We start from the raw sequence: 26,736 nt of genomic DNA on the forward strand, positions 1-26,736 counted from the left end.
ACCACAGGTTCAAAGAGGGGGAGAATCAAGGATGTTAAGACTAAATTAAGACCCCACTGAGGTGGAGGGTCTTTGATCGGAGGCTTAAGTAAATATACACCTTTAAGGAAAGTTTTGCAAAGCTTATTGGACATGATGTTGTGGTCCGATAAGCCTGTATGAAAATTCGATATGACTGCCAACTGAACCTTTACTGTAGAGGCAGAAGACCCTGAATGAAAAATTTCAGCTAGGAAGTCTAAGACCGAATGAATTGGGGCAGTAAAGGGATCTATATTCCTTGCCTTTGCCCAGAAGGAGAAACGTTTCCATTTACTAGTGTAAATCCTTCTGGTGGAAGATTTAAGGAAAGCTACTATGATATCCCGGACGGGATTAGAAATCATAGGAAGCCTGGCTAAGGACGGAAGTGGAGCAACCAAGCAGTGAGGTTGAGAGAATGTAGGGATTGTTGCAGCTGCCCCGACTGATGGGTCAACAGATCTGGAGCTGGGTCCAGATTCCAAGGCTGTAACAAAAGATAATGATGTAGGAAAGGAAACCATATCTGTCGAAGCCAATAAGGGGCAATGAGAATCAACTTGGCTCTCAAGGCGGTTGCTTTCTGAATTACTTGAGGGATTAGAGGAAAGGGTGGAAAGGCATAGAGAAGTCCCCGAGGCCAATCTTGGACTAGAGCGTCTCTGAGGGGATGGCCTGGAAGGGGCAAGAGGGTGAAGAAGTCGGGGCATTTGATGTTTTGGGGTGTAGCAAAAAGATTGCAGCAAGGAAGGTCCCACTTCTGAAAAATCTCTTCCGCCACAGATTGTTTGAGAGACCACTCGTGCGGCATGAGTATAGCTCTGCTCAACCTGTCCGCTATGATGTTGGACTTCCCGGGGATATGCGTTGCTATCAGAAACCACTGAGAGGAGATTGCCCATTGCCAAAGTCTGAGTGCCTCTCGACACAGGGGATAGGACTTGGTTCCGCCTTGCTTGTTGATATACCACACTACGGACATATTGTCCGTTTGGATTGCAATAGTTCCTAGGGGAAGATGGTCATGGAGGGCTTGCAACGTTAAAGGCACTGCTCTCATCTTTAGGACATTTATGTGCAGGTGGCGTTCGAAAGGTTGCCAAGTGCCATGGACCATCCTGCCCTGAAAATGCCCCCCCCACCCGATCAGGGAGGCGTCCGATGTCACTGTGGCGACCGGGGAGGAGGAACAAAGGGTATGCCTTGATGGACTTGAGGGGACAATATCCACCAGGACAGATGACTTTTGCAAGTTGGAGTTATCATGATCTTGTGGTGCATGGGGAGTTGCTGAAAACACCATTGGGCGAAAAGCATCCACTGTAGAAGACGCATGTAAAAACGGCCGTCATAAGACCCAATACTTTCAGGACATACCTGGCCTGAATTTTTTCGCTCTGAAGAAGAACATGGACATGGTTTTGAATATCTAAGACCCTTTGATCTGTTAACTTTGCTGAAAGTTGTACAGTGTTCAAGTTGGCGCCTATAAAGGTAACAGACTGACAAGGCAGACTTTTCGAAATTTATAGAGATTCCTAGCCCTCTGCAAATGTGAATGGTGTAAGCTCTGGCTTGGAGAAGTTGATGCCTGGTGGTGGCAGTGAAGAGCCAGTCGTCTAGATATGGAAACACCTGGAATCCTTGCTGTCTCAGGTGAGCCGTAACTGCTGCCATACATTTGGTGAACACTCTGGGGGCTGTAGTGAGACCAAAGGGCAGGGCTCTGAACTGGTAGTGACTGGCCCCCAGCCGAAAGCGGAGAAACCTTCTGGAGCGCCTGTGAATTTTGATGTGATAGTACGCATCCTGAAGGTCCACGGAGCACATCCAATTGTCCTTGCCCAGAAAGGGTAGAATGGACTGTAGCGTGACCATCCGGAATCTTGTTCTCTTTACAAACTTGTTTAGTTTGCTGAGATCTAATATTGGTCTCCAGTCCCCTGTCTTTTTCGGTACCAAAAAGAACTTTGAGTAGATTCCAGATCCTAGTTGGTCTGCTGGGACTGGCTGGATGGCTCTTTTTGCTAGCAGTTTTGATATTTCTGATACTGCTAGTTCCCTTAGACTGGGTGGAACGTCTGGAAGGGTTCCCTTTTGCTGAATTGGGGTTTGGATAAAGGGAATTTTGTAACCCTTGGATATGATCGACTGTACCCATTTGTCTTGAGTAAGGGAAAGCCAGGCTATTGGGTACAGCGATAATCTTCCCCTGACTGCCTCCGAATGTGGACAATCGGGCAACATCTCAGGGATGCTGGAAGGGTTTGTCAGAGAGAGGCTCCCTGCTACCCTGGTTCTGCGGACTCCCTCTGCCCCTAGGGCGGCGTCTGTTGTTGTTACCCCCTCTGCCTCTGGGGGTAAACTGACCTCTTGCGTCAGGCATGACTCCTTGAGATTTGCGGAACCACATTTTCCCACCCTTCTGACCCTTAGGGTATGGTCTTGAAGGGGTGGAGAAATGGACTCCTACGGCAGAAAGAGTCTTGCCATCTTGTTCGCATCTGGTCAAGGTTTCTTTCACTTGAGGTCCGAACAAAGCCAAACCATCAAAAGGGAAATTTGTAAAGGACGCCTTGAAAGGGTCCACGAAATTACACAGCCGCATCCAGGCGTGACGCCTTAAGGCCACTCCTGTGCCCGCGGCCCTACTCGCTCCATCGGTTGCATATGAAATTAGACGCATGGAGGAGTTAACAATCGAGTTCAGGGTTCCAAGCTGTGAGTTTATTTTATCCTGGGACCCAGCAGCTGATGGATCCTGTAAGACTACTCCCAACTCTTTGAGAATATCTCTCTGAAGGTGGGTGAAGTGACACAAGTAATTCAGCGACCGCATGGCAAAGGTCGCTGAAGAAAACATCCACTTACCGTACCTATCCATGGTCCTAGAATCCTTATTAGGAGGATGGATAGGTACTGAAGGATTGGCTAGTTTCTTCTTGGTGGCTGCAGCCACCACCATGGCATTAGCTGGTACACCTTTTGTTAGGAATTGCTTGTCAACTGGTGCTGTGATGAATTTAGATGGCCTCCGAGGGATGGGTTCCACCGAATCCGGGGCCAACCACGCCTTCCGAGCCACTACTTCCATAAGGGGGTCGAAAGGCGGAGACACCCAGGAGGTGGAGGGTCGAGAACCAAACGCCTCCAGGTACACCGACTCGTCCTCGGAAGGATTAAGGGAAGACCAGTTCCCCCTCTGCTTTAGGATTTCTAGGATGTCTGAGAAAGAGACATCCTCAGAGGGGGACTTTGGGGATCCCTCCGACTCATCCAAGTCGGTGTCAGATGTAATGGACTCAGGGAGTCCACATGCTTCCTCTTACATGTCCTCTTACGCGGAGGCTCCGCTGACAGGTCAGGAGAAGCCTCGGAAGAGGAAGAAATTCCCAGTGGGGAAACCTGAGGCATTGGATCTCCGGGTCCGGGAGCAAGAGAGTGGGAAGAGACATCAGCAGGCACTGTAGTGGGAGGAGCTGATGGAGCTGACCATTGACTATGCCCTGGGGCTAGTACGCTCATCACCTCGAAGGCTCCCCTATCAGAAAGGCCAGAGGGCCCCCGCTCCGAAGAGGTAGGAACCCCAGGCCGCACAGACAGGGAAGGCTCCGAGGCTGATGTCGGGGCCGAGCTCACCAGCACCGACGCTCCGCGAGGGAGAACGGGGTCGGACAATGGTCCAATGCCACTCGCCCCCTCGAAGCCGACGAGAGAGATCAGGCGCCCGGATCCGTCCAATGAAGGCATCAAGGAGGAGATCGGAGTGGAAGATGAAGGAGCCAAAGGGGGAGGTATCGGCTCCGATGCCACAACAGTCACGGCTCCGAGGAGCTCCGGCTCCGAACTCTGAGGGAGAGTCGAAGGAGAATAATTATGTGGAGTCGTAATAGCTACCGTCTGATGAGACGGGCTACAGATCATCTGGGCCAATGCCTGAGACTTTAACAGCCTACTTACCACTCTCTCAAGGTCGTGATCTGAAAGTCTGGACGACCGAGAAGATCGGCTCCGATGGCTCCGCTCTGAGAGCAGGGGAGATCTCGGAGCCGAATGGATGGACTCCAATGAAGGGGATCTTGACCTCTTCTTAGATGGAGCCAAAGGAGCCAATGACACGTCGGCTCCAGCCGGAGCCGACAGTGAATGTATGGACTCAGAGGTATCGGCACCGAGTGGTGCCGAGACCGGAACCTGTGACTCAAAGGGATCGGCTCCGGCCGGAGCCGATCTAGGCTCAGACAAGGAGCCAGCAGCCGAAGGCTTAGTACTTGGAGCCGACGGTTTTTCTGGTTTCGAGGGCCTCTCCGACGCAGACTTAGTCGGGGAGCCCTCGGGCTTTAACAAGCCCCTCAGTATAAGTTTGTTCCTGCGCTCCTGCAGGACTCTTGGACTGAATGCATGACATACAGAACAAGAGTCCTGCAGGTGCAGGGGTCCCAGGCAGTAAACACAAGAAGTGTGACCGTCTGTCAGAGACATTTTCTGACAGCACGAGTCACACTTCTTAAAGCCTGAGACCTTAGTTTCCTTTGGTTCCTTCAACATAACAGTGTCGAGAGGTCACAAAGGTAAGAGAAAAACACACACACACTCTCAAAAAACTATAAAATAACAATGAAAATGTTAATAAGGATACTGACACACCCAAACACTCCACAGGATCCCTAAGAAAATTTAGGAAAGGGGCAGGCTTAAGGCCTAACCTAAGAGTGGAGGGGGAGGGATATAAGGGATAAAAAGGGAAGGTATAAAACAGTAATAGAGTTAAAGGTAGTTGCTAACTATTGAAAAAAAAACAAAAAAAAAACTGGGTGAAAAATTTACTCAAAAGGGTGACTGAACACTATATATATAAAGACTTACCAGGAGCCGGTAAAAATACGCACCTCGCAAGCGAAAGCAGCAAACGAGATCTGGGGAGTTATCGCCTAGCATCATGGGATATAGGGTTGCCTCGAGCCGGTAAAATAAGCTCTCGAGCTTTAGTAAGTGGCTGAGTCGGAGCCGAGGATCGGCTCCGAACCCATCCAGCAAGAATGAAGGCGAGATTGACAACTTAACATCATCTTTATGATGTGTCTAAGAGGAAGGACAATAATGCTTTTTTTAAGCATCTTGGTGTATGCCCTAACATGCAGCTCAAGTTCACAATCTTGGAACAGGTCCTGCAGGATGGCAGAGGGGGTGATTGGGAGGCCCGACTAGAGTACAAGGAATTCTTGTGGCAGCTTAAACTGAATGCAACTAAGCCCCCTGGTCTGAATGATAGTATTAGTATCACAAGTGTTTTAAAATTAAGGAGGGCCAAGTTATGATTTCACACTTTTATAGCGTGCAGTTAGGTGGATTACTTTATCCATTTTGCTAAGTTTATTCAACAATCTTTTAACTATTTTTAACATTCTTTTTGCTTTTTTAACATTTTTTATATGATAATATAAAAAATTTTCAGAACAGTATTTATAAAACAGTTTTTAAGACATACATGAACCTTTTAAGGAAACCTTTCAGCATTATTTAAAGATTTAAAAGATCTTTTTAGGATTTTATGAAGCCTGAGGACAATTACTTAGAATCACTTAATTATTCATAATACAGGTTGTACTGCAAGCATACACATGCTTTTTGTAACCTTTTTGTAAGCTTTTTTGATTACCTGTTTTATTTTTACTGTCTTATTTTAATGAGATTTTAATGGGTGCTTTAATGATTCATTTGCATATTGTAATTTGTTACTATGCTAAGTCACATGACTTTGGTCAGAAAGTATTTAAAGTTGGATTTTCTGAAAATGTTTTATCTTGAGAAAGCCTGGTATTAATCCAGGTGAAAGCGCTTGGCGTTAATTTTATTTTTTTTGTCTAAAAAATTTTATGTGAGCTATTCTGGACGTTTTCGCTTTTCCCTAGCCTTTGGATTTACTGTTTTTCTTGGTCTGAACTCAACCTGGTTTCTTCTTCCCGCAAGAAATACAATTATTAACTTTTTCTGACATCGGTCTGGAGCAAGAAAAAAGTTTTCCCCAACGGGGTACTTAGCTTTTAATGAAGACTTCGGATCTGAAATTCGAACATGAAAATCGCAGGAGTCAGCCGACTGGCACTTGCGAAATGCTTCTGCTTTGGGCACCGCATGGCAAGAAAGACTGAAGAAAATGGCATCGGCTGCATCTTTTATACCCCTGGCACACTGACGTCAGGGAAGAGGCGACAGCAATCGACGTCAGACCTAGACTTTGGAATTCAGGCCGACTGAGGGTAGCCTGCCAGCAGGATAACCCAAGTGTAATGACTGCAACAGTGAAACACGAAGAACATCAGCAGGGAGATAAGTTGAAGCCATCTAATAAGTATGACAAAAAACCCAAGGTAATGCTACGTTATAGTAATGTGTATGGGACACGTGATATTATTAAGCAAAACTGGAAGATACTAAGAAGTGATAATCACTTGAAGGATATTTTAGATGAGAAACCTAGATTTACCTTCAAGCGGAATAGTAATATAAAAGACATGTTATGCATAGAACCTGGTTTAAAAAATAAGGCGGCGGCTAACAGCGTTTCCTCTGCACACATGATAACAGGGACTTTTCCCCTGTAGGCATTGCAGAGCATGTTCAAATATGAATGGTTTAAATTATTTTATACATCCTGTTACAAACAAAAAATACACATTTGAGTTTTATGCAGATTGCCATACAGAGTGTGTGGTTTACTTAGCATGCTGCAAGTCATGTCCGAGTTTTTATGTTGGAAAAACTAATTGTAAGTTAAAAACAAGAATACTGCATCATTTGTTATCTATTAGACAGAAGGATAAACATAATGCATTGTACCAGTATGTTTCCAGCTTTCCAGATCATACTTTTGTTTTTATGGTTCTACATGTTGCACAGATGAGGGGCGGCCACAGTGGTGCAGTGGTTAGCATTGTCGCCTCACAGCAAGAGGTTCTCCAGTTCGATCCCTGGCTGGGGTGCCTTCTGTGTGGAGTCTGCATGTCCTCCCTGTGGTCACGTGGGTTTCCTCCGGGTGCTCCGGTTTCCTCCCACATCCCAAAGACATGCTGTAGGTGGATTGGACACTCCAAATTGGCCCTAGGTGTGAGTGTGTGCATGCCTTCCCTGGAAGGTTGGGCGCCGAGCTGGCAACTCGACACTATAAAACTTCACTGCCAATCATGAGCGGACAGGTGATCCGCTGTGGCGACCCCTAACCGGGAAAAGCCGAAAGAAGAAGAAGATGTTGCATAGATGAAAAGGGGGAGATACTGTCAATGATACTGAGTATGCAGGGTTAAGATGGATCATACAGTTGGCTGCTGACAACTCACCTGGGTTAAATAGTTTTGCACCTTTAAAACCAGCCATAAAGAAAAGGCGGGTCAAGTATAGAAAGTAATTGGTTCCTTTTAGAAATGTTTTAACATTTAAAGACTGCCATAATTATGTGACGTTTGTCTGATGAAGTGTTTTTTTAACCTGAAAGCGCTTACGTTTTATAATAAAAGATTACGGCCAGTTTGGATTCTGCTTCGTTCGTTTTTGGATTTGATCAGTACCTTGGGAATAAACAGGCAGAGGAGGGAATGCGTACACAAAAACAGGGAGGACCAGAGGAAGGTCAAGGCATCCACCTTCCACTCTAGGTGGTGATACTCCCTGGTACAGAATTTTTTCAGCTGGTAGTTGAGGTGAGAAGCAAAAAGATCCACCTCCAGAGTTCCCCACTGCTGAATGACTTGCAGAAAGCCTTTTCTGTGAAGCTGCCATTCGTGGGGGGTCTAGTAAGTTTCTGCTTAGGTGGTCTGCCAGGGTGTTGTTGATCCCTGGTAGGTATTGTGCAATTGGGTGTATTCCCATGGATGAGGCTGTCAGCCAGAGATTCATGGCTAGCCTGCACAGAGGGTAAGATTGGGTCCCTCCCTGTTTGTTGATGTACCACATTACTGTGGTGTTGTCTGCTTTGATAAGGAGAACCCCTAGCCTGAGATGGGGTTTGAAGGATGTCACAGCCTTTTGTACTGCCATAATTTCCTTCTGATTGATGTGTACGGGAAGGTGTTGGACATCCCAAAGATCTTGGGTGCACCTGCCTGCTAGGTGAGCGCCCCAAGCAACGTCTGAGGCGTCAGTGATGATGATGATGGTCTGCCCCTTAGGGCAGAGGATGAAGGGACAACCCTTGTTCTTGGCACAGGCCCCTGCCCACCAGAGAAACTCGGCCGTTATACAGTGGATCAGAGGGAGAGAGGTCTCTAGAGGCTGAGAGTGCTGACACCAAAGGTTCTTTAGATACCACTGAAGTTGCCTCATGTGAAGCCTGGCCAGATGAATTAGAAGGATGCAAGATGCCATGTACCCCAAGTTTGTAGGAACTTCCTCGCAGTGAGGTGACTTCTGGAAGCCAGCTGGGTAAAGCAGAGGGGCAGGAAGCTCTGCTTTTCTGGGGATAGGAAGGCCATTTGGGATGCTGTGCCCAGCAGTACTCCCAAGAAAATGATCTTACTGGATGGTGTTTGCTTTGATTTCTTCTTGTTGATGGTGAACCCTAGGGAAGTTAGGAGGGTTTTGACAAAGAGAAGGTCCTGGAGCAGCTTTTCTTTCCACTCTGCCTGAATGAGGCAGTCGTCCAGATAAGGGTAAATCTGTATATTTCTCTGTCTGCAAAATGCTATGGCCAGGGCTAAGCATTTGGTGAATACTCTGAGAGCAGTAGATAAGCCAAAGGGTAGCGCAGAGAACTGAAAGTGTTGGGAGCCTGCTCTAAAGGGCAGGAATTTCCTGCAGGATTCCCTTATGGGGATGTGGAGGTAGGCATCTTTTAGGTCTAGGGTCACTAGCCAGGCATTTTTTGTGAGCATAGACAACAGCTGCTGCAAAGTTAGCATTTTGAATTTGGGGACCACAAGGGAGGTGTTCAGAAAGGATTGATCCAGGATGGGGCGCCAAGTGCCCTCTTTTCTGGGAACAAGGAAAAGTCTGGAATAAAAGCTTTTGCCTGTTTGATCTGAGGGGACAGGTTCTACTGCCCCCTGAGATATGAGAGTTTGGACCTGTTTCAATGCCTCTGCCCACTGATTTGGAGGTAAGTCTGGGTACCCTCTTGAAACTGGGAGTTTGTTGAAAGAGAATTTGTATCCCTGAAAAATGATCTTTAAGACCCATTGGTCCTTTGTTACAGAAAGCCAATTTTCTTTGCAGAGGGAGAGCCTTCCTCCTAGCTTTTAGTGAGTGAAAGGAGGGAAGAGGGAGTCATTGAGAGTTTTTGCCATAGAAGGATGGCTTAGAACTCCCTGCCTTTGGGGCAGAAGTGGTCCACTGTTTGGTTCTTTGCTGCCCCTGGGATAGGGGCCTGGGTGGTCTGTCCTTGTGGGGCTTACCTTGCCCCTGTCTGCTAGGTGCGGGGAAGGACCAGTGTTTACAGGGAAAGTTCCTGCTGAACCTGGGAGGTTGAACCTGAAATAAATATTTTACTGTTTGCATAGATTTTGCTTTGTCTTCCATCTTTTTAAGCACCTCATCTGCTTTTACTCCAAACAAGCGGTCCTTATCCAGGGGTGCATCAATTAATTTAGACTTGACATCATCAGGGAGAAGTTGTTCCTTGAACCATGCATGTCTCCTAATGACAGATCCTGATGCTGCTGCCCTACTTGAGGCTTCTAGGGCATCATATCCACAGTGTAATGAGTGTTTGGCCACTTGACAAGTACAGTGCAGTAAATCTGCTAACTCTTTCGAATTGGCACAGTCAGGAAAGGTTGAGATCTTTTGCTTTAACAGCTCCAAAGTGTGTTGTTGATATTTTAACATATGGAACTGACAGTTGAGTGCTCTGATAGCTAAGGTTGTAGAAGTGTATATTTTTTTACCTCATCTGTCCAGAGCTCTGGAATCCTTGTCAGAAGAATAGGATTCTTGGCAGAACTGGTCTTAGCTCCTTTAGGTCCCTATATAATGACCTCTGGGTCTGCAGCAGGATTTCTGTACAGGTATTTGTGAGAATCCGGTACTCTGTAATACCTGTCAGGTATACTAGGAGCAGGTGGGAGGGCGTCAGGGGCTAAGCTGGAGTCATGGAAAACATCATCCACCACTTCTAAGACAGGGGGATGGCCAGGGGTCTGTGCTGGAGCAGGTTCAGAAACTCTCAGTCTTTTCTTAGACTGGGGGAAGTCCTGAGATTCCCATTGGAAATGTTCCCTGAGAGTGTGAAGAGTTTCCCCAAAGGAAAGGTCTTCTCGTGGGGAGGCAGAAGGAATGGATTCCTGTGCATCTAAATCCTCATAAGCAGTCAGAGGTTGATGTTCCTCTTCAAAATCTGAATAATCAGATTCCTCAGAATCCTGTTCTGTCATAATTTCAGGAGAAGGGTGTCTTTTCCTTTTAGAAGTTGTGGCCTGACTAACCCTGATAAGGGAGATAAGATCCTCTGCCATTTTAAGCATTCGTGATTGGGGTGGTTTAGCAGGAACAAGATGGTGGCTAGAGGCAGATTTTCTAGGAGTGGCCTGGCTTCTAGGCTTAAGAGTATCCATCGGTCTGAGAGAAAAGGTAGTTGGATGAGAAGACGTCGGTTTTTGCCTACATTCGGTATTACGAGAGGCCGCCACGGAAGCCGGTGCCTGCGTTGCGGCTCCAGACCCAAATGAGATAGAGACAGCCAAAGACTCGGAAGACAAAGAAGATTTCTGCTGCATACCGAACTCCGAAATGGTCTCGGTAGAGGCCTGCATAGATACTGTATTGGGCATCAGGGGCTGCGAAAGCACCTCACTGAATTCCAGAGAAATGACAACCTGCTTAGCGGTAGAGTCATCAGAAGGCTTAGCCTTGTGTGGTTTGTCTCTATCTTTATCTCTACATTTTTTCAGAATGCCTACGGATTGTTGGCTGATGGATGCCATTTTGGAATGTAAAGACGGAAAACGAAAATACCTGTCTACAATAAGAGCTCTACGGTGAATGGTTCATGTGTTAAAGAGGGCACAGAACCGGCAACGGGGGATGTCGTGGTCTGGGCCTAAACAAGTGACACAGTATGAATGGAAGTCTTGGTGTGGGATCTGCTTTCTACAGGTGAGACGACTGTTAACTTTTTCAGACATCGGTTAGTGTAAGAAAAAAGGATCAAACTCTGGTAGCGACTGGCTGGCACACTTACAAATTGCTTCTGTTACGGGCTCCAGGGCAAGACAGAGTGATGTAATGGCGTCGGATGCCTTGCTTGATAGCACTGATGGCCTGACGTCAGTCTACAGGTGACAGCAGCCGACGCAGAAAAACACTGACTCTGGTATTTGGGTCAGCCGAGGGCTACCACAGCAGGGATAACCCACAGGTGATGACTGATGACTGCAACAGTGAAAGACGAAAAACATCTGCTAAAGCATAAATATATTTTGTTTAAATAAACATTCACTTTTCACACATTTTGGACTGACAATACTTGTTTTACAACTCTCACACACAAAAATAATACAAAGTATTATAAATAAAATATACAGATTTGTACTCCTTGCAGAACCACAGACCCATCACTGCCAACTCCTGAAGCAAGATATCTGGCTACCTGTTAACAAAATAACAACTTTACTTCTTAGTGTACAGATCTACAAATTCTTAACTATAGGACACAGCCCTCCTCCTTCACCAAACAACAAACTGCATATTAAGCAACCAAACTACACTCTGAGAGGTAGTCACGAAGATACTAGAACTCTCATCAGAGCCCATTTCAAAACTTCTGCTGGAAAGAGGGCATTTTCTAAGCTGTGTCCTGCTTCATATTTCAGTGGAACGGAGACAACAAGCGGTACTAGAAATCTTGAAAAGTAAACTAAAAGAGCAAATGCTGAAGGATACCACATGCTCTTGTTTTTGGAATAACGACTAGACTATTTCTCATGCAAAAGTCAAATTTATAAATGTAAAGTCTTGGCTATGAATTCTTGAATGTTTGATGAATACCAATCCTAACTGTACAGAATGTACATCAGCATACTAAATGTATTCCATAATTTTAATTTACGTTTTTTTTCTATATACTACTGTTATATTTACAATGCACTATTATGCACAAATCATGGCTGAAAATAGTTTGTCGACCAGTCTCCTTACTTGTTTATCAAATCATAAATAAATAAAAATGAATCAGTACATCACTACTCTTGTCTGTTGTTTAACAGCATCAGTTGACACCTGTGAAAAACATATTTACTCACTGTTTATGATTGTGACTAGAAAAAGTCCACTACCACAATTGTAACAACTATATACTGAAATATTTAATGACTAAGCAAAATAATTCAATTCAGAGAAAACTACAAATGTCAGGTATAAAGATACTGATTATATGGTAACGCACTATTTTCAAATGTATGAGTCCATAATACAGTCTGAGTATTAACAGTCCACAAGGACGTATATGATCTTATTAGTGAACACCTTGGTGTTTCAGTTGGTGGCAGGAAGCAGTGGAGGTTGCATACTTTTGGAACAAATAACAGTTGTCAGTTAGCCCACCAACTTCTTGCTATGTGTGGAGAACCACGCAACTACAATCTTTACTGTCTGAGGGGTTATTGAGGGGATCCATAAAACTATCTGCTGAAGTCATACTTGGCTGCCAGGCGTGTCAAAATATGTTCCACTGTGCAGGGGTCATCAATGATAAAATTAGCAGTTAATGGTGTGAGAGAATTAGCTGCAGTGATTAATTATGGTTTGTCACACAAGAGTCACTGAAGGGAAGACTGATTAAGTGGCCAATGACATTAGTTCTATCTTTTGTGGCACTACAGTGTGGGTTAGCCTGTTGTGTATTATCTGCAGACAGTAAGGATTATTATGCCACCAATCAATCTCTGTGTGGGAAAGATGCGTGTAGGTATCTGTGAGGGGGGGCATGCACATCACCATATTTCTTGAAGAAAGCAATGGGAAAAGGTCAGTGCACAGGGGCAAGATGACCTTTTCATAAATCTTTTGCATGCATGCCTCTGATCTGCCTTACTCATATTCTCAAACTTTCATTGTTTGTTTTTCTTATCCATTGTACCCATAATATTGTTTTCCTCTGTAATAGTGTTAATTTGTCTCTATTCGTATGTATTTGTATGTCTGTTTGGTGCTTTTCCCCTCGGGTCTCCACTGAAAAAGGGTAATTCTTACCCAGCTGGACCAACCCGGTTAACAAATGCAAATAAATGCAAATAAATAAATAAAATAAATAAATAAATTTCTCTACAGATAACTGCAGCACCACTATGTCACTTTTGCCCATCCCAATGGAAGGACTCAAAATATACATTATAAGGCAGATGAGCGGTAATGGGGTAAATGTTTACATTATCTATACACACTGCTCCCCTAGGAAGCATTCTAGCATACATGGAGTCCCCCAGAGCTTTCAGGTATGTGCCTGCTAACCAGGGAACTGGTATACTAACTGCAGACTAAAAGAAATGCCCCTTATGCAGAGCAGGGTAAAGACAAAATAAACAAGGTAAAATAAAATAAAGCTACAAATTTAAAACTGTGGTAATACAAGGGATAAAAATGTTAAAAACCTTCCAAAAAACATTTAATACCAAAGATTAATATTCTTGTACTAAAACTGAACACCTTTATTGGTGTCTACTTGCATAATTTTCATTAATTTAACTGTACAGTAATGGCAATTTTTTTTTTTTTACCTGAGGTGTAAGAATAATTTGCAAAGGAGCATCAGGTACCACAATGAAGAGTCTCATCAGCTGAGCATAATGGGGCTTCAGTCCTCGACCTTGAGATGGGGATAATATGTAGAGAGGCATGTCAGAGTTCAAAGCTTTTAATGCAGATTCCTTGGGACCACCACCCATCACTTTCATCATCTTATCAGGTCCTGAGGACATAAATCTTCGTCCCCGTGAATCCTCGTATTCGTACCCAACATAGGCACGGGCTACATCATCCCGTCTCCTACTTCGCCCCATACCAGATGCACCCCGTTTTCCAGGAATGGCTTTGTTGGGAGCTGGCCAGGAGTTGGTATCAAGGTCAACTTCATCTTCAGATCTGCTTCTGATAACAATATCCCAGGGCATCAAATAGCTTGTTCCAGGAATAAAGCTTTGCTGGTCTAGTCCTGTATGGAAGTTATAGGTCTTTGCTGGCCCAAGCTTGATTAAAGACCAGCTAGAAAACTTAGGCAAAAGACCTTTAGGGCAGTTGGAATGTAGCATGCCAGGGAGGTACTCCACAGTGGATGCTTGTCGATCCACCAGACTCGGTCTTTTCTCACCTTTAGCCTCTCCTCCTTGGATATTTGCTTCTGGATTCTCACCTCCAGCATGAGAATCAGTCTGATAAGTGCCCAAGCTGTCTACTGACTGACCAAGACTAAGAGCTAAACTCAAACCAGTGCTCTCTGCTTGAGTATGGATCTCCTTCTCTCTCAATTTTTCTCCTTCACTTTCCTGGGGAGCAAGACAGGTCTCATTCCTGGCAGGTGCAGGATCAGGTGTACTAGGCTGAAATACTGGAAAATGAATGCGGTCCAGTTTACCACAACACTTCTCATCAAAAAGCTGCAACATAAAAAATGAGAACATTACATTGCACAGAACTTCAAACAAGCATCATATTGCACTCAGATGAGCAACATTTACTTGCACGTATTTAAACTCATACATTACTCATAGTTCATGCCTTCAAACACATTACACTGCACTTACTGAGAAATATATGATACTACACTCACTGTACTAGACAATGCAGTCATGTTTATTATACTTTACAGTTTATATAACAGAGAAAAAACGTATAACTTTTGAAATATTTGAAAAAAGTAAACTTGGCTTGAGAGCATGTTGGTAATACGTCTGTTTCAGTAAGCGGCAAACGAGATCTGAGGTATTTGGGAGAGGAGCATTCTGGGTAGAATTTAAGCTCCAGAGTTTTTGGTCCTCGCAGGCTGTAGTAATGGCCGAGTCAGTTCTGATGTTCGGAACCAAACCCACAGGTCAAGGATAAATGAAGATGGACGGTGCAGCAGTTCATGCTGTCGCCTCACAGCAAGAGATTCTCCGGTTCGATTCTCGGCTGGGGTGCCTTCTGTGTGGAGTTTGCATGTTCTCCCTGCGTTCGTGTGGGTTTCCTCCGGGCACTCCGGTTTCCTCCCACATTCTAAAGACATGTTTCTGGAGCATTTCTCCCCGGGCCTCCGCTGAAAACAGGATCTGTGGAACCTAGTCGGACATTCCCGGTCAACAAATGTTAAATAAAAAAATAAAAATAAATAAATAAATAAATAACAAAGATAGAATGTTATGGTGAATACATAACTTTTTTTTTGCTGGGTCTTTCTTGTAGTTTTTACTGAGTGGTTTGTCTGTGTAACCCTTTTATCCTTTGATTTGGACCTTCCTTAAATTACAATGCACAGTAAAGCTATTCCACACAGACATTGCTAAGAAGGCTTAGCATAGCTCATGTCCATCTCTGTGGAGTGTCAGAATAACCAGGGAGGGTCTTGAAGTTCACAATCATCTACTGGATGATAAAGAATATTACATTAATAGAGTAGCAGACAACATTTTAAGAACTAAGACAGTGCAGGAATGGAGAAAGGAGACTTTACCTAGGGCTGACCACTAGTAAAGGTATAGACAATAGAGGGATGGAATTTACTGGAAAAATTAGCAAAGGAACAAGATTTTGGCAGCAAATGGTGCAAGAGGGAATGGTAACAGACTGAGATGAAGCTAAGCAGGAGTTTGCAATACATGTTAGATATTACATTCCCTATCAATGAATGATAAAGTATAAGCAAAAAAGGAATGGGGAGTGCTAAGTGAAACACCAGCTCTGGTAGAATTTTTAGTTGTGTCTACAGCAAAATACACACTGTTTCAAATGGGATAATTTGTACAGTGTATAAAATATTGCAAGATAACTATAAGAATTAAAGACTGCAAAAACAGAACAGACAGGTAACTTAGAGGAATAATTTGAAGAAATCTGTAGGGCCCCAAAGTATGCAATACAGTCTTTTGCATGGAAGTGTTTGGGTAGGTATTTTTATATCCCAAGTAGACTTCAGAGGATTTTCCTCACACAGATAGCCAATACTGGTGATGCAGTGGGGAAAAAAGAGAAGAAACTGGGAACATGTTTTTTGGAATGCACTGAGTTGACAAATCTTAAGAATTCCATACAGAATACTTGAAACACTGCAGGAATACGTGGCAGCAACTAAGGACATTTTTTAAGCAGGGATATGGGATTGGAACTGCCTAGACAAAGTAAGGCCTTTCTAAATTTACTGCTATTGGGTGCTAAAAAAGCAGCTACTAGAAAACGGGAAACAAAATCTACAATAAATGTAACACAAGCAATTAATAATATAAAGGAGATAAAATAGCTTTTCCAAACTGAAGTTTAGAAAGTGAAGGGGCAGATTTCATATAAATAAATGGAATTTGTGGGAACAATACATGCAGAATAACGCTTAGGAGGAGGAATGAGGTTTACGGGAAAGCAGGAATTGGGCAATGTATGTAACGTTGGATTGAATGAATATTAAGAGAAAATATTAAGTAGACTCTATGGCAATAATACTGGAAACTGTTTAAAAAACAGCAAAGAATAGTTATAACAATTGTACGCATAATGCATGAACACAATAATGGATGTTAACTGTATTTCTTTTTTCATTGTTATAAATCTATATGAACTCCTACTGTCAATAATGTAATGAATAAAGCTGTTGAGGTACCACCACTAGTTGGTGCCAAAGAAACTATCGCCAGCCTGGTTGATGGCTCCGTGCACACCGGCTCCAAGATGTGGGCCAAAGAAGGAACTAGAACAGGGGAGAAAGGACTTGTCCTCTCGTCATCATCACCGGGGGGAGGACATCCATGTCTACTTGCGTCCCCAAAAAGGCCCTTGTCATCTGATGCACTCCTAAATCAGATGCACTCCTTATGGATCTACCAGACTTCAGTGAGGATACTGGAGGAGGTTAGGAATAGATACGAGAATGACCTAGTTCAGAAGAATCTAACTCAAATTGTTTCTTGTTTGTGATTAAGATGGGCTCTGATGGGAATGGAGCTGAAGAAGGTGGCTCCACATCCAATCTCATTGGACAGCACTGCTTGGAAACCTTGGTGATGGAAACTATTCATCAACTTTCCTTTTTATTTGCTCCCTCTGTCCTTTCCCATTTGTCTTGGGACTTAGTCTTCTCTGAGATTATCCTGTTTTTTTCTCCCTCAGAATCAGGAGGGAGAAGACCTTTAATAACTAATTTATTTTCCTATCTGAAAGGGCTCTAAGCCCAAAGGGCTTACAAACTGAGCAATCTACATTCAAATGTTACACCACAAGGGAGGAGACATGCAAATCATGACCATCTTGAGGGAATCTTATGCCCATAGTTAGAGCATTTTTAAAGCTTTTTTCACCTGTATCCTTACCTTCCATCATTAGACCCACACAAGCAGAACCTGAGGTTCCTCTTGTACTGAGCAGGATTACTATCACAACAACACATTATCAGGGGTCCGAATGGAGAGATAAGTCAGCAAGCAAAGGAGAGTAGTGTTGCTGAAACTGAATTCATCCTCAAGTCTTGGTGAGTACATTCACGAGGTGGACCCTGTTTTTTACAAAATCTCACCAAGATGACACTGATATATAGACTATATTTATATAGCATATATCATGGACAGAAGTAGGTCAAAAATTAAAAAAGACAGCTGGGTGCACAGGACCCAGGACAAAAAAGTGCCCAATCCTGGTAGGCACACTAGTGCCAGGACAGGAAAAAATAATAGTGCAGAATCCCCAAAATACGGAAACATTCCAACAATGTGGCCAGGCCAGGCCAGGCCAGGCCCAGAGGGAGGATGCCCCCCTGTTATCGAAGGAAGTAGCAGTCCGCAAAAACTAATAGGCCAAAGATTAGTCATAAAGAAGACACAGTTGAATATTGAGGATAAGAAGGAAATTATGTACTGTTACTATTACGTGCAAAGCCCAGAATTTCAGGCACAAGATATACAAAAAGATTAACAGAGAAATTAGAGGAAAGAAAAATACTTCCAGGAGAAAAACTCTTAGAAGCCTCAAATAAAAATTTGTGTTCATTAACACAACAGATTTGTGAAAAACAGCACATAGACCAGGAAACTTTGATTTGTTTGCAAAAAGTAGCATCCGAGGAAGTGCGAAAATATAAACAACAAAACCTACAGATTTTTTGAAAAGTATAAAAAAGAAATATGGACATGGGAAAGAAAGAGAGATTTGATATGGTGCAATGTTTATGCAAAGGTGAAAGCCAAATTAATCAATATAAAGAAGGCAGCCCCAAAGATATTCAAAGAGAAATACAGCCAAAGGCATCCAGATATGGAATTTTTTCACAATTAAAAAAAAAAAAAATCACAAAGAGGGAATGTAGAAAAGAAGATTAGTAAAGCAGAAGTTAACAAAATAGAAGTTGAAGTTATGGAGTGCCTGCGAAGTGAAGGATGTGGTGTAGAAGGTGACAAGTTACCTCACAGCATGATGGAACGAGTCCCCAGAGTAAGGAGAAACAGGAAGATCAGGAGATATCCGAAGAAGAAATATGGAAAAGAAAAAGAGATTTAATATGGTACATTATCTATGCAAAAAGAAAGCAAAACTAATAATACAAAAAGAGCAGCATCAGAGTTATTTGAAGACAAATACAGGCAAAGGAATCTGGACATGGAAAACTTTACAATACAAAAAAAAAAAAAAGAAGACAGAGGAAAAGTAGCAAAAGGAGATTAGTAATAGAAACGTTAAAGAAACAGAAACTGAGGTTGTAGAGTACCTGCAAAGTGAAGGATTCAGTGTAGAAAATCTAATTCAGAAAGCACCACAACAAGATAGAGCAATGGACATCCAAATTAAGGGGAAACCAGTGGAATGGGAAGAAATTGGTCAGATGCCATATGACGATATTTTGAAGCCTTCCACAGGAAAGCATTATAAATATTTACTTGAAGCTGGACAGCAACAGAAGAAACAGGAAACTGTGGAAACTCTGACACAGTCAATATTGAGGAGTGATAGGCCAGTGAGTTCCCATATAACAAAGCAATGGATGGCATAGGATGAAACTGAAAAGAATGTGCCACAGGAAGATGCTATACAACTTTCTATACACTGCCCACAGGAAATGGAAAACAAAAAAATATGTCCTCAGTTTAGAAGAAAATGAGCTAAGAGAAGAGTTGCTTGATTTGGTAGAGATGGATAGACATATTAAGATCAATTAAAGAAATAGACTACAGAAGGTCAATAAAACCCAAAAAGTTAGTAGTGTGATAAAACAAATTAAGACAGTAATTAAGACTGCCCATAGAGATCCATGCGATATAACAGAAGTAAACAGGATATATTACTGTGCAGCTAAATAGATAACTGATAAGGTTCTGCCACAAGAACACAAGGGTAGTGAGGGAAAGGAAGGGGAGAAATCAAATACCATCATGGAAGTATCGAACAGAGAAAACTATAAAGCAATTGAGACAAAAAGTGTCACTGTTGCAGGAGTACAGAAGAGGGAACAGATCAACAAAAAAAACTTAGAAAGATAGATGTGATAAAGGCAATGCGCAGTATTAGAAGAGATCGGGATCTATCATGTACTATTGCAAATAAACTAAAAATCTCACCACAGGAGTCAAAACTTAGAAGATACCCAGATAAATATAAAGGAAAAGTACAAAATAAGCAATTTACTGACGACCCAAAAAAGTTTTATACAGAATTGGGAAACAATGTAAAAGGAATTGAAAGACCACCAAAAAAAGAAGAAACAGATAAGTTACATTTCTGGGAAGTATTTATGAAGATCCTGTGGAACATAATAAAGATACTAAATGGACAGAAGAGGAAAGAGAGAGAATAAGAAGTTTAAAGGTACAAGATATGAAATGGGATGAAGTAACAGCCAGAGAGACAGAAACAAAGTTAAGAAAAGCCTCTAACTGGAAAACCCCAGGCCAAGACGCAGTACTTAACTTTGGATTAAAAGTATTAACATCACTGCACGAAGATTTAGCCATGAATAAGAACTATTTATATGCACACCCGAACAGACACCAACCTGGCTAATAACAAGAAAAACAATGCTCCTACTTAAGAGTGAGCCTGCAAGCTACCCTAAAAATTACAGACCAATAACTTGCCTTCTGATGACGTATAAACTATACACTGGAATTGATGCCGACAGAGTTTATAGTCATTTAGAAGAAAACTTAATTATGGCAATAGAACAAAAGGGCAATAAAAAAAGTCATATGGAACAAAGGATCATTTGTTAAATAAAGTCCAAGTGGAGAACTGCAAAAAGGGGAAGAATCTAAGCAAGGCATGGACTGACTACAAAAAAGCATTTGATAGTATCCCACACTCATGGATAAAAAGAGTGCTTAAAAAGTACAAGATACACCCTACACTCATCAACTACATTACAGTGACTATGAAACAGTGCAGACCACTTTGCAATTAAGCCATGACAAAGGAGAAATTATTATCACAGGGATAAAAATTCAAAGGGGGATATACTCCAGGGTGACTCTCTGTCACCGCTGCTATTCTGCCTTGCCCTTAACCCACTAAGCTGTCTACTTAACAGCTTGGGCCATGGCTATAATTTGGATCCTAGAAAACAACGAAGTATAAAGACTTATCTTCTCTTTGTCGATGATTTTAAACTGTACAGCTCATCAGGTGAGAAACTGAAAGAACAACTGCAAGTTGTCAAAACTTTTTCAGATGATATAAGAACGTCATTTGGTCTTAATAAATGTGCAAAAGCAACCTGTAAAGCAGGAAAACTGCAGCACCAAGAAAACATCAGTTTGTGAGCAAGAGGAAGTGTGTGTGTGTGTGTGTGTGTGTGTGTGTGTGTGTGTGTGTGTGTGTATATGTGTATATATATATATATATATATATGGAAAATGAAGGATCAACAATAAAACATGAACAAATGTGAATAAAACTTGGTAAGGAATACTGAAGACAGCACTGACATGGGCATCCATTCCCATCATGTTATTAGAAACTCAAAAAATTTGGAGAAATTAAAAAAGCAGAAACTTACTAAAGGGGCAAAAAGGCATCTAGGTCCAAGGAAGTCATTATTCCACTGTATTCGACATTCATCAGACCGATCACTGAGTACAATGCCTCCTTCGGTATGTACCTAACCAGACATATCCAACAACTGGATCGTCCACAGAGTCTCTTCACTAAAAGAATAAGGGCATAAGTAACACGTCCTATGCAGACCGCCTCAAGGCCCTATCCCTGTATTCTGTCTCCTACAGGCTTTTGAGGGGAGATCTATGCCTGACATTGCCAGATGCCACTCTGATGGACTTCCTGCATATCCGCAAAACAAACAGCACGAGAATTACCCATTCTAAAGAATTACACCTTGCCTCTGATATTAACAGGACCTACTGGAGAGACAGGTGTGCGTCCCACAGACTACTCTGTCTCTGGAACACGCTCCCCATCCATGTCAAGCAGGGTTCCTCCATAACCCAATTCAAGTGCAACTTGGACAACTGGATGGGGAATAAGAAGCTCATCCCTGGTTTGGCACCATGTCCCTAGTGAGCACAGGTAGCCTGTAAATGATTCATCTCTCATGCCCCTACTTGTAAACATTTTACCTCACAAGCTCCTGCTTATACTTAACTGGGGTACCAGAACTTGTCAGAGATTTGGGACACATGGTTAGGCTTTAAAAGGCCCTTGCGGTCAATAACCTAGTAAACTTTAACCAAAGAAAATACAGTCTTCTTACTATATTCTAAATTTGTATATACAGTACACAACTATGGACAGGATACACACAGAGACACACACACACACACACACACACATATACATACATACACACACACACACACAAACGCACACACACACGCACACAAACGCGCACACACACACGCACACACACACACACACAAACACACACACACACACAGGAGCTGAAGCAAGAGAAGGCTCCAAAGACAAAGTCAATGAAGCTCTAAATCTAATGATATAAAAGAGTAACTATAAGGAAAAAAAAAACATCAAAATGGTGCTGAGAGGCTAACAGTGGAATTATAAAGCCAAAAGACTTAGCAAATATCAATTTTTAACAAGGCAATAGAACACTTTGTAGCAGGGTTGGACATCATGTCACACGAGGCATTAGATCTCCCTTGGCTTAACCCACAACTACAACAAGCATTCAAAAGAAACAAAGCCTGGCAATCCTGGAAACAAACTATCTCAACTTAAGGTCATGGCATTTACAAAGACCTGTAGAATAAAGCCCCAAACGCTATTTACACAAATAAAGCTAAGCATCTCAGCAACAGACAATCCTCCTCTTTCTCTAATCCCAGGTAGCTATAGACAGAGGTAAATCATATTACTGGCAATATCAAAACCCAGCACAGACTGCAAACCATAGCTACCTCTGACTTGGCATCCAAGTTCTCAAATTCCCACATAACACTGTACCCTATGGACCACTCTTATCCAGAACTACTAGAACCCTACCTACTTCCATTCTACCTTAAAAAAATTCCTACAGAAAAAAAATTCTGCTCTTAAGAACTTCTAGGCTCTGCCACTCCTAAATCAGACTGTATCTTTCCAAGATTCTTAAAGAAATATGGTGACCTCTTTTCACAATATATTCAGTGCTTCTTCAATCTCTCTCTCTCTTTCATAGCAAATATTTCCTCATATATGAAAAAAAAAAATAGTCACCGCCCCTCGTCCCCAAAACAATCAAACCATCTTCCATTGCCTTTTTTTAACCTGTCTCACTTTTATCACATATCATTAAACTTTTAGAGACAGCAGTCTACAACCATCTCACCACATCTCTCTAATACAACATTCTGTCATCCAATCAACATGGATTCATAAAACAAAGAAGAACCCAAACAGCCCTATATATTTTTTAACAACACAATAACTAACACTAACCAATTATTACTCACTGGCGCTCTCTATGTAGATCCTACCAAAGCCTTTGACTCTGCCATTCACCTACTTCTACTGCAATCCCTAGTTCATCCAGTTTTGCTTCCTCCACTATACAGCAGTTCAGCAGCTACCTTTCCACAAGAACTTTCTTGGTTACGTGCAGTAATTCTTTTTTTTCAACAAAGAACATTCTCAGTTAAGCACAATAACTATTTCTTACCTCCTCATCAAGTTATGGCCAGACCACCACACAACTCTACCCCTGCACATATCCTCTTCAACATTTTTATTAACACCATTCCCAGTAAATATACTTTTGACATTGTTTTTATCTCTCATTGAAATACAAAATTATTCTCTGTGAGCTTCAAAACACCTTCCTTAGGCTGTACACATGGGTACTTAAAAAATAAATAAATAAAAACAACAAGCCCTAAAAAATCTAAATCAGGTTTTTGGCTCCCCACAAAAACTAGTGAAAACTACCTCCCCTGTCCATTCCTCTCTTCTACAATGTGCATCCTACTAAATGGGAATTCTCACGCAAATACTTAAGAGCACAACTAGATCCATCTATATGTGGCCCTACATGTATACTCCAAAGCAAAAATCATTGGCAGTCACCAAATACCACATTTCTTGACCAGAGATGGGATAAAACATTTTAAAATGCCTTACAAACTCAAATGGAATGTCTTTGGAGCCTTCTTGCAAAGAAACTTAAGAGCCCTACATCCCTCTCAAACAAAAAATTGTTTCATGCTCTTCTCCCCTAAAAGTGAACACCACTGTGATACACTCCAACATGACAAATGACTCCCATTACAAAGTGAGACAAACTGCTGCTACTCTGCCTAATCCACAAAATCCTTTACAGTGATTCCTTACCACCCCTCAAGCAAAGGCTACACATTTAGGAAACTCCATACTAATTTTGTTAAACTAACACTTACCAGCACTAGCAAGAAAAATAATTTATTTCTCTTTTGCAGAACACACCTTTTCCATGCTTGCACTAAAACCTTGGGATTCACTCACTAATGAGATTTGTAACACTGATGACTATACCCAGTTAATAACATTTCTACAAAAAGGTCTACATGCAAATGCTTTAGCCAGCCCTCTATAACATAAGACCATCCTCTCAAGGTTCCATCTTCCTCCATCGCACTGCTGTTCCATATGTCTCCAAACTTCTCATTTAAGAGCTCTACATTAACCATATCGCTTTATGTTAACTCTCCTCCAAACATCTCTCCTCCTGCATCCATAACTTCCTACTACCCTCCAATAACTGCCTTCTTCTCAACCCACTTTCCCAACTCATTCCCTTTTTAAAGATTTCTGCCTCCCAGCCCTTCCGACTCACTACCTTGGCTTAGCCTTTCTAATGTGTGTGTTTTTAAACTCTTATACAATGAAAACTTACTCTCTATAATGATCAATGTACATCTAAAAAATAATGCTTTCCCTTCTGCATTTAATGACTCTTCCTTCACTGCCAAGCTCATGAATTGCATTGTTACCTCATGTGGTTTTTGAAGACTTCTCTTCTTGTGGCAACTCCCAGGTTGGGCCCAAAATGGTTGCACTGTGGATCAACCCCCTGCCCAAATAAACACACCTAAATTAAATAAAAAGGGAAACAAATTCCTAAAGGAAATATAATAAGATTTCATTCAGGCCCAACATGGTGTGCTCGAAGAAGTTGCTAAGTCATGTTTTTATTGCATCTATATCAGAAAAGCGAACGCTAAAAATAGTGAACGCTATTCTGTCGAACTATAAAGTTCGAAAGCCAAAAATGTCGAAGTCACAGATCAACAAATTTTTTTCCCCAGGGAAAAAAATTTGCTGATCTGAAAAAAAAAAAATACAAACAAAATAAAGTGCTTCACCCCCCCCCCCCCACACACACACACCCAACTTCAATATAACAACTCCGAGATCGCACCACAGTGGGGAAAACAGCGAAGTCCCAAGAACGGCCCAGCGATTTCTTTCCCTGAGAAAAAAATCACTGTTCCATGACTTCAACAATCTCAGCTTTCGAACTTTACAGTTCGACAGATGGGCGTTCGTTATTATCAGTGTTTACTCTTCTGATAGGGAAGAACACTGCAGTTTTCTAGAAAGCTGGATTCTATCCAGTCTATGAGGGCATGCATAGCTACAGAGCTTTCTTTCAATGTTTGTAATCTGCTTATGCATTTATGATGATGATGATCAAAAATATATTTCATTTAACATTCAGAGATCAGATTAAGTATGTTTATTGTACAATGGTATCAACCAGCTGCATAATGGATTATCTCTTCAGTTTGATTGAGTCTCCTTAACAGAAAGATCAGGCACAACTATATTAGCTCTTACAGGTAAAAGCCTGCATGTATTTTTTTCTTATCAGATACCTACTGACATGAAATAGCCTAGTGTGAAACATTCACCTGCCAATCAAAAGCCAGCAAAGAAAACTCATTCTCTAAGCAAGTGTAGAAAGTTTACTGCTATGCAGTTCAGCTTCTGTAAAATGTTTAACTAAAAACAGATAAAGTAATCAAAATCTGGAAGATTAGACATACCAGCTTGCGCTGCCTTATTAGAAAAGGGATATTCAAAAACAAAGAAATAAAATTAAAGCAGCAACTTGTGATAAAAACAGATAAATACAAAAGGAAGTGGGAAGCACTGTTCAACTCCCATCCAGTACTGAAAACAATGAAGCAGTATACATAAGAGGGCCGTCTTCAACCAAATAAGATACCTATATGCCATTTTGATTTTTTTTGTTTACCTCTCCTGCCCCAGGTTTTGTCTCAGATACCATAGGAACTTGATGAGGATTCTTTAATGCTACAGAACTAAAACTAATGTTGTAAAGTTGAGCTGTAGCCAGCACTCCACCACACTTGTTTCACATTATAAGATGCATACACAATGAATGTAATTCAGGGATATATTATGTGTGACAATGTGAGGTATTGCCAGCTATTCTAGGAGAAGGGCAATGGATTTGTAACATATGCCAGCACAGCCAGCTGGAAGTTTGTAAATAATTATATGTCATTTGTACATCAAACTGATTTGTACAGATGCTTGTGTTGAAAAATGTACTTGTAAAGTTGCTTGTGTCAAAAAAAGTACCAAAAGTGGGTCCTGACTATACTGTAACTTATTAAATGTATATGTTTTAACAGAGGATACTGAAAGAGAAGAGGTCAAGCTCAGTCTCAGCTACCATTTAGAAAAATATCCTAAAATTAAATTACTTGGTTTAGGCCATAAAGATTGTACCTTACAGTTCTGACTGCTGCTGGAGACTAAATGTCTGTGTCAGAGAATGGTTCATTGGCTCCTGTAGGAAGAGTGGAAGTGTTTTATAGTTTCCAGACGCTATAACACATTTCAGCAAAGCTCTATCTGTGTGTATGGTGGCACATATGTGCTAAATTCTGGTTCAGTTTCTAGCAATGGGAATAGCTTGGGAACCATAAGTCAGATGACCAGATGTATGGGATGTCATTCTGTAATCTAGGACAAAAATGATGTTTTAATACCAGATGAAGCTTACGACTAGAAGTGCAAACCACCTGGATACACCCCGGAACCACCAATGAGCGACTTAGTCCAAAATAAACACCGCAGTTGTCAGTTCAATAGTTTAATCCACATAACGCC

The 26,736-nt window shown here is 42.0% G+C and overlaps 1 protein-coding gene across 1 annotated transcript in view; it reads right to left on the reverse strand.

Moving 5' to 3' along the window:
- SMG8 (SMG8 nonsense mediated mRNA decay factor) overlaps positions 1 to 26,736 on the reverse strand; it is a 223,517-nt gene that overhangs the window by 62,732 nt on the left and 134,049 nt on the right. The window contains exon 3 of the mRNA XM_044054273.1: positions 13,725 to 14,600. Within this exon, the coding sequence (XP_043910208.1) occupies positions 13,725 to 14,600 (876 nt within the window). The remainder of the gene's footprint in view (positions 1 to 13,724; positions 14,601 to 26,736) is intronic.

Source organism: Protopterus annectens, chromosome 13.part0 (genome assembly GCF_019279795.1).
Source record: "Protopterus annectens isolate FY-2018-M chromosome 13.part0, PAN1.0, whole genome shotgun sequence".
In the NCBI taxonomy this organism is placed as follows: Eukaryota; Metazoa; Chordata; order Ceratodontiformes; family Protopteridae; genus Protopterus; species Protopterus annectens.